This window comes from Orycteropus afer, unplaced genomic scaffold, assembly GCF_000298275.1.
Source record: "Orycteropus afer afer isolate SDZICR_OR568_19922 unplaced genomic scaffold, OryAfe1.0 scaffold00332, whole genome shotgun sequence".
Classification (NCBI taxonomy): Eukaryota; Metazoa; Chordata; class Mammalia; order Tubulidentata; family Orycteropodidae; genus Orycteropus; species Orycteropus afer.
The window spans coordinates 1950119-1963657 of record NW_006921919.1 but is presented as its reverse complement, the minus strand read 5'-3'; the positions used below and the strand labels follow the sequence as shown (position 1 = coordinate 1963657).

Here is a 13539-nt window from a genome sequence, read left to right as displayed (position 1 = left end):
CCCCCACCTGGGTCCCTGTGGCTGACTGTTCCTCTGTCTGGCTTCCTGGCTTTTAACCCCCTTTCTCCTGCTCTTCTGGCTGCTGCTTTGGGCGTCCCTGAGTTGTCTCTCCTCACCTGCATCCCTGAGGCTTACTGCTCTTCTGTCCGAGTTCCTGGCTTTTATCCCCCTTCTCCTGCTTTCCCGTCCTGCTGCTTTGGGCGGGCCTGAGTTTCCTCTCTTCACCTAATCCCTTCAGCTGATTGCTCTTCTCTTTGGCTTCCTGGCTTTTAATCCCCTTTCCCTGCTCTTCCTGCCTGCTGCTTTGGGCGTCCCCGAGTTGTCTCTCCTCATCTGTATCCCTGGGGCTGACTGCTCTTCTGTCCAGGTTCCTGGCTTTTAGTACCCTTTCTCCTGCTCTTCCGGCCTGCTGCTTTGGGTGTCCCTGAGTTGTCTCTCCTCACCTGTATCCCTGGGGCTGACTTCTCTTCTGTCTGGGTTCCTGGCTTTTAATCCCCTTTCTCCTGCTCTTCCGGCCTGCTGCTTTCGGCGTTCCTGAGTTGTCTCTCCTCACCTGTAACCCTAGGGTTGACTATAACATACATCTTGATCACTGCACCACCAGCATTATTGGACACTATTTTCTTATTCTTTATCAATAGAGCTGGGTTTTAATTATTTTAACAGTTCTACTGAGATATCACGTATCAAACAATTTATTCATCTACAGTATACAATTCAATGATTTCTACTATATTCAGAGTATGCATCTATTATCACAACCACTGTTAGAACATTTCCACTGCCCCCAAAAGAATCCATGCACTCCTTGGCCATCACCCCCAATTCTGCCATAGGCAAACACTAATCTACTTTCTATCTCTATAGATTTGCCTACTCATATAGATGGAATCATACAATATATAGTCCTTTGTGATTGAGTTTTAAGTGCAAGGAAACACACAGCCCCTCTATAATCTTAAGAAAAGGAGCTCTGGTGGTGTAGTGGTTAAAGCATTTGGCTGCTCACCAAAAAGTCTGGCAGTTTGAACCCACCAGCCACTGCACAGGAGAAAGATGAGGCAGTCTGCTTCCATGAAGATTTACAGCTTCGAGGCAGTTCTACTCTATCCTATAGGGTCACAATGAGTTGGAATAGACTTGATGGCAGTAGGTTAATCATAAGACAATCTAAAAGATAAATTTGATTCCTTGATTTTATATCTTCTGATATAGCTAAACATTATTAACACATTTCTAATTGATAACTTCTTTTCAAATGAAATAATCCTATAAAATTTTACATTTATATTAAATACTATTGAAAAAATTCAAAGACTATTGTTATAAGTATCTCTTTACTGAAGATATACATCATGGGGGAAAACGTTATATAACTTAAAAAAATGGACAGATCCGAACCTTAGCATCCTAGGAGCCTTGCTGGCGTAGTGCCTAAGGCATTTGATGTCTAACCAGAAGGCTGGTGGTTCAAACCCACCAGCCTAGGATAGAATCTGTTTAATAAACAGGTGAGATATATTTGATAACACACTGTTCTCCTTCAAGTGGCATTTTTCAGGGCTTATGGCTACCTATTGGAAGTAAAACTATGAATAAAGCATTATCCTTACCTTCAGTCAATTTACAAGTAAAGTAGGAAGAAATAAGGAAATCGTGTACAATAATGCTGGTGGTGCAGTGATCAAGATGTATGTTATAGTGCAGCATAAAACACACTTTACAAGCATACTCTTTCCATGTAAAGTGAGAAGCATCTGAAATGTTATAGATTTGTATTTTAAAATCTCCATAGTCAACATCACTATCTGTTCCTGCTTCACACTGAGGTTTATTAAACATCATAAAGGTCAAAATTTTTTCTCTCTCTGGTGGTGCAGTGATTTAAGCACTCTTGTTGGCTTAAACCAAAAGATCTTGGCTGTTAACCAAAAGATCAGTGGTTCTAACCCACAAGCAGCTCCGTGGTAGAAAGATGTGGCAGTATACTTCTATCAAGATTTATAGCCCTGGAAACCCTATGGGTAGTTCACCTCTGTCCTATAAGGTTGTTATGCATCAAAATGGACTCAACAGCAGTGGGTAATCCACTAATCTACAAAAATTCCTATTTCTCAAGCTGACTACTTTTTGTAATTTTTTTAAACCAAAATTTTCTTTCACCAATATGATAAACTGCATAAACAAGTAAGAAAAAAAAAAAAAAAAAAACTCTTAATCATTTTCAAACTAATTTAGAGGCTGGGAGGAAAGGGTAAAAGATAGACATTAGAATTGAAAAAAGGTACATATCAATACACACAGATATACATGTAGTATTTTCTTTCTTTCTTTCTACTTTTGTAACTTTTCCACAGCTTCTTGGGGAGCCGTCACCAAAAGAATGGAGATACCCAACTGGAGTAGCAAGCACAGGTTACAGTCTCACTCTGAAGTTAATAAATGACAGAATCAATGATGCTACCCAACTGTTTCAAACTTGTTATGTATACATAAAATATGTAGTGATTGTATAGTTTCATAATTTGAACACAAATTTATTTCAATATAATCCTAATTAATTATTATTTAATATAATCCTACTTAAATTCTTAGGATTGTGAGGCTGGCACAGGACCGGGCAGTGTTTTGTTTTGTTGTGCACAGGGTTACACTGAGGTAGAGATGACAAAATGGCACCTAACAATAATACTTAAATTCTTCATCTCTTAAATGGACACCTGCTCAAATTAACATGATTAAATGAGGTCATTTGTTATGTAACATGTAACAAGTTCTAAAAATGGAAAAGTATGAGCTCTGGTGGCATACTGCCTAAGGTATGTGACTACTAACCAGGAGGCTGGTGGTTCAAACCCACCAGCCACTCCTCAGAAGGAAGACTAGGTAATCTACTTTCACAGTGATACGACCTCAGAAACTCAAGGAGGGGTCGCTATGAGTTGGAACTGACTCGACAGCAGTGAGTCTGGTTTTTTTGGCTTATCATCCAATAAAAAGTGACAAAATTGAGACCCAAAATTTGTCAGCAGGAAAACTGAGGCCAAAACTGAAAATTCCTGACAATTAACCACAAAGCTTCTACTATTCTTGGACAAAAGAGCATATTTTACAGTTTCCATTTAGGAAATCAAAGCACGATATTCAAATGAATGAAAGTTATGAAATAAACATAAAGTACTTAAAATAGTTGAGGTATTATAACTTCTTTCTCTCATTCATTAATTCATACTATAATACATTCTGGATACTATTACTTTTTCTATTTGATTTTGCTTCCAGTTGGAATTCATGAGTTAATCCTATTCAAAAGAAGAGCTTTTAGCAACTCACATGAGTAATCCTGAGTTTCAAATTTCTAAATTGTCCTCTTCCTGAAGTTATAAAGAAATGTATTTTGAAAGAGCTATGTTCATCTCTAGTGCTGGTTAACTGACATAGGGTACTACTACCTTTCTAACACCTTTTTCTTCTGAATATTTTACAACTATTTAAGAAACAAAGGACAAAATGGTATTAACCTACAAACTACTTATGCAATGCATAGTTACATTTTTTTCCTATGAGTTTAAAAATTCATATAAAAAAATAACCATCTTACCACTCTTCCAAGGTCCAGCCCCTCCCCGGAACCACACCAGAGAAAAATAAATGATCGAGGTGCTGCAATCTCATCGATTTCTAATTTCATAATCTAGAAGAAACCAAAATAATACCACATAAAGTCTCTTATTTCCCATTCGTCCTAAATCCAAAAGAATACTCATTATTTATCAGGACTCTCAGTATATATGTTCTTTAAATATGCTCAATTTTAATTAGGAAATATAATGGAAAATATATTTTATCCTTAAAATTTCTTGATTCTAGTGCTCTTTTATCTACACAAGTAACACATTCATGCATTCACACACAGATACATACAGTTGCTCTAATATGGGAAGAATTTATAGGAAAACTTTTATAGAATCATGGAATTTCATAAGATACAGCGTAAGAGATATTCTAAGGCAAACTTATTTATGAAAACAGAAACATAAATGAAAAAAGTAAGATGAAATGATCCCTAAGTTAGGGCGAAATAAAGATGAAATGTAAGAGTAAGTGTTTAGTATAAGATAAAATAACTCAATATGCACATTTTATTAAAATAACTACTGAAGTCTGTGACACCAAAAAAAAAAAAAAACATAATTTATAACTTTATCTTTTATGTGTTGTATGTGGCACATTACAAAAAAAAAAGCCCTTCAATAATTAAATTTTAGAAATATCTTCTCCTATAAACGACTACTGCAGGAGCAACCATTTTATATGCCATTCTTTTTTTCCCAATTTCTTTAAAAGATACCAAGTTTCAGAGACCATGGTGCAAGCAAGAATTTATTAGTTTCATCTCTTAAGAAAATTTTAACTTCTACCTAAATAACAGATGCATGTAAGTTATAACCATATCATCTCTAAGGTATGCAGGTAAAAACGAAGTATTTAATAGTAATAATGAAAATAAGCTACAATATACATAAACGTATTCAGCTTGACACTTATCATTTAAGTCTTGAGATTTTGCTCTTCGTTAAATATTCTCATAGTATAGAAACATCCACTCTACTAACTATAAGAATATGAACATGTATATGAATCTATATATTTCTGTATACATTTCTATGTGGTATATACAGTTAAAGATAAGTGATGGTACACATCAGAAAAGAGCATTAAGTAAATTAATTGTTCTCTAGTGACACGTCAATTCTGAAAATTAGTGTCAATATTTAAAATAAGAGGAGCTCTGGTGGCGTAATGCCGAAGGCATCTGACTGCAAACCAGAAGGCTGGCAGTTCAAACCTACCAGCCACTCCTCAGATGAAAGACTGAGCAATCTACTTCCACAGAGATACTGCCTAGGAACCAAGGAGGGGTCACTATGAGTCGGATTTGACTCGACAGCAGTGAGTTTGTTTTTTTTTTATTTTATTTTAAATAAGTGCTTATTTCTTTAATCAAAACACAATGACCATCACCACTGATTCCGTAAAAAACCCAAACACTTTTCTTATTTCTTATATTAACTACTATGGGAGCTATGGTTGCACAGTGCCTAAGGCATTTGATTTGACTGCTAACCAGAAGGCTGGTGGTTCAAATCTACCAGCCACTCCTCAGAAGGAAGACTGGGCAATTTACTTCTGTGGAGATGTTGTTGTTGTTGTTGTTATGTGCTGTCGAGTCAGACCCGACTCATAGCAACCCCTCCGTGGGTTTCCGAGGCGGTATCACTATGGAAGTAGATTGCCCAACCTTCCTTCCAAGGAGTGGCTGGTGGGTTTGAACCATCAGCCTTCTAATTAGCAGTCAAGTGCCTTAGGCATTACGCTACCAGAGCTCCTTCCATGGAGATACCACCTCGGAAATCCAAGGAGGAGTCGCTATGAGGTGAACTGACTCAACAGCAGTGAGTTTGGTTTTGGCATATATGGATATATTCCTGCATATGTTTATATGTGGTATAGCTAAAGGTAAGTGATGGCACACACCACAGAAGAGCATTAAGCAAATTAATTATTCTCTATTGACATGTCAATTCTGAAAATTAAGTGTTGGTATTTTAAGTAAGTGCTCTGCCTCTCCGCCAAGCTCCACACAGCAATTAGACTACGTTACTAAGCTAGTAAAAGCCCTTCAAGGGCTCCTTAATGCCTTTAGGTTAAAAATCCAAGCTCCTAAAATGGCATGATGTCAGTATGTTTCAATTCATGTTCCAATAACACCAACCTACAGATAGACCTTCCCTACCCACAAACTAGATACTTTTTCTTGTCCATCTTTTCTGCTCCTGCTGCTCCTCAAGCTTTTCGCATAAGTGGGAAAGCATGCCTTTCCCATATCATTCTCAGTCTGGCTAGTTCCAACTAATCTATTTATATTATACTGTTCACATGTCACCTGCCTGAGTTCATGTGTCCCATCTCCCTAGGCTTGGTCAATTGTTTTCAGCATCTTATAATTTCCTCTATTATCAAACCAATAAAACTATAATGTAATTATCAGTTAAGGTGAAAGTTCATTCCATTAAATTTTGTGCTCCTTAAGGACAAGTACAAAGTCTTATTTATCTTTGAATCCCTAGTACATCACCTAGTACACAGTGGTTGCCCAACAAGTATTTGTTACTTTTGTTACTCATCAGTACAATTTATGTAACTACCTTAAGTCATCAGCCTGCTTAAATTTATTATTTGCAAAAACATAACTTTATCACAATAACATTATACTGAGATTATGTGTTTATACATCCTTTTGATCTACTATACTGTAAGCTCCTTCAAAAGTAGGGATCATGAGACATATATCATCATACTCTGATGTTTACTAAAAGTAATGGGATGCAAATGAATTATCAGTCATTCTGTTTTTAGACTTTTCTAGCTATATCCCCAAAGACTTGAAGACTGTGAGTCTTCAGTCTGCTCATTCACTACCTGTTCAAGTATTGCCCAAAAAGAGATGAATCAGATAATGTAATATATGTCAATGTACCTTGGACATTCAGTAACAGTATACATTATAAATTAAAAGTTATGATTCCTACAAAGTAGTGATACTTATAATCTTACTTTCTTATCAAATAAACAAATATTCATTTCAACAATAAATAATTCATTAAAATACAGAAAGTTTCATCATACATCATCCCAAGTCCAGCATTTTTCATTAGCAGTGATACCAGTTTCTCTGTAATATTCTTCTAAAGGAGGTTCCAGGAGAATCACATCAAATTTGGGTGTCAGTTCTCTGATGTCAAAAGCTTCTATATCTGCTTGTAAGTACCTATTTAAGTATAAAAAACGAGTAAGGGATTTTCAAATAATTTATAGATAGTAATGAAATAAACTATTTAAATATTAATAAACATTATTTACCAAGTAACTCACTGCCGTCGAGTCGGATCCGACTCATAGCGACCACTCCTTGGGTTTCTGAAGCGGTATCACTACGGAAGTAGACTCTCCAACCTTCCTAAAGAGTGGCTGGTGGGTTTGAACTGCCAGCCTTCTGGTTAGCAGTCAAATGCCTTAGGCACTATGCTACCAGAGCTCCCATTTACCAAGTAGTAATGAGCTAATTACTAAGTGCCTCTTTACAGAGCAGTATCTTTCTTTAGTACCAAAACAACCCACAAAAACCCTAAACACCAAACTCACTGCCATCAAGTCTAATGGGACTCATAGCAACCCCTCCTGGGTTTTCAAGGCAATATCACTATGGAAGTAGATTGCCCAACCTTCTTTCCTTCCTTCTGAGGAGTGGCTAGTGGGTTTGAACCACCAGCCTTCTGGTTAGCAGTCAAATGCCTTAGGTACTAATTTAAAAGACCTTATACATATTTCTGAGAAAAAAAAAAAACATTGTTTTCGCCAAATGTTAAAATGAATTGTCATTTTCTAAAATGTTAAGAATAGTTATCTCTGGATGATAAATTATAATTAATTTTTCTCTTTTTCATCTAAGTTTTGTAAGCCTTCTACATTAAACAAATGATTGTGTTAGAAGAAAAAAATTATTATAAAAACATTTTAAGAAAATTGTCAAGAATAAATACCTCAAAATTACATATATATATATATATTTTTTTTTTTTTTTAAAGGTCAGGTTTGCTGGTCTAGTAGAGCCTGTGAAACCCTTGAGACTAAGGCCCCTAGCTGTCCTCCGGGTCTGGAATTAAACTCACTCTTGTGGCTTCCAGCCAAATAAAAGACTGGCATATGGACTGAACATTTACATTATAGGTAAATACACCCCTTGGAGAGATCAATAATGGGAGAACAGAAGAGCTGTGTATGCACAGGGAGACTGCTTGGCGGGCAGGAGTGCATGGCAGGGAAGAATACAGGGAAGAGGTAACTATGGGAAAGAAGTGTGAAGAGAACTGTTATACTATGGGAAACTATAGCCAATGTCATGAGACAAAATGTGTATAAACTGCTGTATGGAAAATGAATTTGCTCTATAAACTTTCACCCAAATCACAATAAAAATTAAAAAAAAAAAGGAAAATTGTCAAGAATACAAGAAACATGAATGATTTTTTAAGAAAAAAAATTTAAACACAATTTAAGAAAATGATCTATAAAGCTGAAAAAAAATTAAGTGATAACCTACTATAATTACAGAATTATAGTTTCAAATTAACATTTTATTATAAAGGAAAAATAGAATATGCTAATCACGCACTTGTTGAAATGCTTTTTAAAGAAAAGTTGCAAGATAAACAGATTGATATTTCAAGCCCAAATTGGGAGCAAGAATAAATCAATAAAAACACTTACATAGGAGGGGTATTAGATTTAGCTATTAACTCATCTTTCAGCCTGATGAGCTCTCTTAGTTTAGGATATTCTTCAAACCTGTCAGCTAAACCTGAGGAAAAATATCAAAGAATTCAAAAGTTATGAGCCCTCTCAGGAAAGCAAAACAAGACAATACACATGTCATTTTAACCCTACTTTTTTTTATACAAGGATAATTTTGAGTACTTTAAAAAAATTCAAGTACACATTTCATAATGAATAACCATTACTCCATGTACAGGTAAAGACCCATATATTCTAAAACTAGTCCAGATCACTAAGCCGTTTAATCTCTTGTATTTATTAAGATGTTTGCATCTGTCTCTTCTCATTTTCAGTCGTACCACATTAGCAAATGCAGGTTCTGAAAGTTTTATTCCATCAATGTCATTAAAGTCAACTCGACTTGGAGGAAGCAGCCAGTCATATTTTGTATGTCTTCCAACATACAAAAGGTGAGGGGCTCACCTTCCGGCACTATATCAGACAATGCTCCACTGGTGTTCCTAAGTTTTTCACTGGCCAATTATTTTAGAAGTAGATTTCTAGGTCCTTCATCCGAAAATGAGAAGGAACAGCTACAAACAACTATTAATAATCAGAATATGGAATGTATGAAGTATAAATCTAGGAAAATTGGAACTTGTCAAAAATGAAATGGAACACATGAAGATAGAATCATCTTAGGCATAAGTGAGATGGAATGGACTGGAATTGGCCATTTTGAATCAGATAATCACATGATCAGGAGGTAGCGTTTGATCTACTATGCCAGGAATGACAAACTGAAAAGGAACAGTGTCCCGTTCATTGTAAAAAAAGAATATTTCAAGATATATCCTGAAATGCAACACTTCAGTGATAGGGATAATATCCATACACCTACAAGAAGACCAGTTAATAAAACTATTATTCAAATTTACACACCAACCACTACTGCTAAAAACGAAGAATCTAAAGATTTTCACCAACTTCTGCAGTCTATAACTGATCAAACATGCAAGCAAGATACAATGGTAATTACTCGTGATTGCAATACAAAAGCTGGAAACGAAGGAACATTAGGTGGAAAATATGGCCTTGGTAGTAGAGATGATGCCAGAGATCATATGACAGAACTTTGTAAGATCAATGTACAATCATTGGAAATAATTTTTAAAAAAAACAAAACAAACTGCAACTATATAGGTGGATTTTGCTGGATGGAATACTCAGGAATCAAACTGATTACATCTGTGGAAAGAAATAATGAAATACTCAGTACTGTAATCAGTCTCAATAAGGCCAGGGGCAAGTGTAAAACAGAACATCATTTGGTCATATGCAAGTCATGCTAAAGCTCAAGAAAATTAAAATAAGTCTACAAGAGGCAAAGTACAACCTTAAGTATGTATCAGCTGAATTTAGAAACCATCTCAAGAACAGATATGATGCACTGAACACTAATGTGGGATGACATCAAGGACATAAGCTTGAAGAAAGCAAAACGTCATTAAAAAGACAGGAAAGAAAGAAAAGATTAAAATGGATGTCAGAAGAGACTCTGAAACTTGTTCCTGAATGGAGAGTGGCTAAAGTGAATGGAAAAAATGTTCAAGTAAAATAAATGAAGAGATGATTTTGAAGAGGGGCTCAAGAAGACAAAGCATTAAAATGAAATGTAAGAAGACTGGAATTAGAAATCCAAAGAAGAAGAACTTAGCATTTCTCAAGCTGAAGGAACTGAAGAAAAAATTAATCATCAAGCTGCAATACTGATGAATTTTAATGGCAAAATATTGAATGATGCAGGAAGCATCAAAAGAAGATGAAAGAATACAGAGTCACTGTACAAAAAAGAATCTGTCAACACCCAGCCACTTCAGAAGGTAGTGTATTATCAAGAACCTATGGTACTGAAGGAAGAAATCCAAGCTGCACTGAAGACACTGCGGGAAAAACAAAGCTCCAGGAATTGATGGAATACTAGTTCAGATGTTTTAACAAACAGACATAACGGTGGAAGTGTTCAACTGTCTATGGCAAGACATGTCTATACCTGGCCAACTGAATGGAACAGATCTGTATTTGTGACCATCACGAAAGAAAGGTGATCCAACAGAATGAGGAAATCATACTCTCTCTCTACACACACACACACACACACACATATATGTATACATATAAAATAATTGTATCATTATTATCACACGCAAGTAAAATTTTGCTAAAGATAATTTAAAATTAGTTGTAGTAGTACACTGACAGGGAAATGCCAAAAATTCAAGCTGGATTCAGAAGAGGATGTGGAACAAGAGATAAATCATTGCTGATGTCAGAGGGATCTTGGCTGAAAGCAAAGAATACCAGAAAGATGTTTACCTCTGTTTTATTGAGTATGCAACTGTGTGGAACATAACAAATTATGGATAACATTGTGAAGAATGGGAATTCCAGAACACTTAATTGTGTTCATGTGGAACCTGTACATAGACCAAGAGGCAGTCATTCAAACAGAACAAGGGGATACCATGTGGTTTAAGTTCAGGAAAGGTATGTGCCAGGGTTGTTTCCCTTTACCATACTCATTCAATCTGTATGCTGAGCAAATAATCTAAGAAGGTGGAGTGTAAGAAGAACACAGCATCAGAATTGGAGGAAGACTCATTTCACAGTCTCTGCTATGCAGATGACAGAGTTTTGCTTGCTGAAAGTGAAAAGAACTTGAAGCACTTACTGATGAAGATTAAAGACTACAGCCTTCAGTATGGATTATATCTCAACATAAAGAAAAAAAAAAAGAAAATCTTCACAACTGGACCAACAAGCAGTATCAGGATAAATGGAGAAAAGACTGAAGTTGTCACGGCTTTCATTTTACTTGGATCCATAATTAATGCTCAGAGAAGCAGCAGTCGAGAAATCAAATGATGTATCACACTGGGCAAATCTGCACCAAATGATTTCTATAAAGCGTTAAAAAGAAATGATGCCACTTTGAGGACTAAGGTGTGCCTTGACATAAGCCATGATATTTTCAATTGCCACATACATATATGAAGCTGGACAATGAATAAAGAAGACCAAAGAAGTATCGACGCATATGAATTATGGTACAGCCAAAGAATATTGAGTATACCATGGACTGCCAGAGAATTAACAAATTTGTCTTAGAAGAAGTGCAGCCAGAATGCTCCGTAGAAGCAAGGATGGGAACACTTCAGCTCTTGTTCTTTGTGTATGTTACCAGGAGGGACCATTCCCTAAGAACATCCTTCATGGTAAAGCAGAGGATCATCCAAAAAGATGAAGACCCTCAATGAAATAGATTGACATAGTGGCTGCAATAATGGGCTGTAACATAGCAATGATGGTGAGGATGACACAGGACTTTGCAGTGTTTAGTTGTATTGTACCTACAGTTGCTATTAGTCAGAACCAACTCAATGGCACCTAACAATAACATTGAACAATCTGCTCATAGCACAAAGTTTATCCATTCTGTTCTCAGGAAAAGAAAAACCAACTGCCTTTCTACTGTACCCTTTTCCCTTTTTCTTTTAGCTAAAATAAATTCTCTTCACTGAAGAATCTAGTGATTGTTTAGATCCTTAGTAATTTCTTGGACAGTTACCCAAGGCAAAGCAAATGAGTATTTCTTTTTTACTTTATGATTAGGGAAAGGAAGAGACAAAGAATAGCAGAGGTGGGAAAAAATATTATTCTAATTCTAAGACAAGTTGCTTTCTTTAAAATGATTTTCTACAACATCAATAGTTACAGTTTTAAAAATCTCACATATCCATATTATTATAAACCAATTCTTCAGTATATTTCAGATTTAGGTTCTTGTGGAAAATCTACAAACCAAAAAAAAAAAAAAAACACCAAACTCATTGCCATCTAGGTGATTCTAACTCATAGGGACCTCTTTCGGGTTTCCGAGGCAGTAAATCTTTACATAAGTAGATTGCCCAATCTTCCTTATGAGGACTGGGTAGTGGGTTTGAACCACCAACCTTCTGGTTAGCAGTCAAATGCCTTAGGCACTGTGCCAGATTTTCCTGTAGACTTTGTCGTAGGAAAATCTACAAGTCCTACGCCAAAACCCAAATCACTGTTATCAAGTCGATTCCAACTCACAGCAACCCCCATTGGGTTTCTGAGGTGGTAAATCTTTACCAAAGTAGATTGCCCCATCCTCCTTCTGCAGAGCCGCTGGTGTGTTTGAACTACCAACCTTCTGGTTAGCAATCAAATGTCTTAGGGGCTGTGCCAAATGAGTCTCCTATTTTTAGTAAATCTCCATAAATCCCACAGAGGGTACTAAAAATAAGAGACTCATTTTTGGCATGTCCTCAAAAATATTTTGTATCTTTGAATCTGAGAAGAGAATTTAGGTAAAACAACATAATGTCAGTTTAAATAACCATGGACAGGAATATCAAGATTTCTAAAAGTTTCTTACTGATATTATGTAAGCTTCTTAATTTAAAACCTAAAAAAAAATATACTAATAACTTTAATATCAAAGAATAAAAGTGAAAGATTTTCTAAAGCCACTTCAGTCAGTGATCAATCACAGGAAACCAGAAGGGCAGTGTCCGCACAGGAAGACAGCTTGTGGGGCAGGAATGTATGGGAGGGAAGGGCACAGGGAACAGATAACTACGGGGATGAAGTGGCAAGAGAGCTATCACACTGTGGGGAATTACAGTCAATGTCATGAGACAAAATGTGTATGAACTACTGTATGGAAAATGAATTTGCTCTGTAAACTCTCACCCAAATCATAATTTAAAAAACAAATGAAAAATAAAGCTGCTCAATCCACAATTACAGATTAAATTTCAAGTAAAACATGTTTGAAGATTTTATTATAGTCATGTTTCAATCAGAGTACCATCAGCTCTGAATCATCTACAAAACAGAAGGTGCAATTTCTTCCTTAATCTGTAATAATTTTGTAAGGACTTTTCTATAGTTGTTCTTAGGGAAGCAAGTCTCTTAAAAGCAAAAAATGTTTATAGGAAAGCAGTTTCGTTATACAATTTATCACTTTGCTCATGAAAACATTAAAATTAGTTTCTTCTTTAAGAATAATGTTGCTTACTATTTACAATAGCCAAAACTTGGAAACAACCTAGATGTCCAACAACTGAGGAATGGATAACCAAACTATGGTACATTCACACAATGGAATACTAT

The 13539-nt window shown here is 35.8% G+C and overlaps 1 protein-coding gene across 1 annotated transcript in view; it reads right to left on the bottom strand.

The window, feature by feature from the left end:
* The window catches only part of METTL14 (methyltransferase 14, N6-adenosine-methyltransferase subunit), a 53940-nt gene that overhangs the window by 23442 nt on the left and 16959 nt on the right, over positions 1 to 13539 (bottom strand). Inside the window, exons 5-7 of the mRNA XM_007952378.2 lie at positions 8332 to 8422; positions 6691 to 6832; positions 3602 to 3694 (exon numbers count right to left, since the gene is read on the bottom strand). Of these exons, the coding sequence (XP_007950569.1) occupies positions 3602 to 3694; positions 6691 to 6832; positions 8332 to 8422 (326 nt within the window). The remainder of the gene's footprint in view (positions 1 to 3601; positions 3695 to 6690; positions 6833 to 8331; positions 8423 to 13539) is intronic.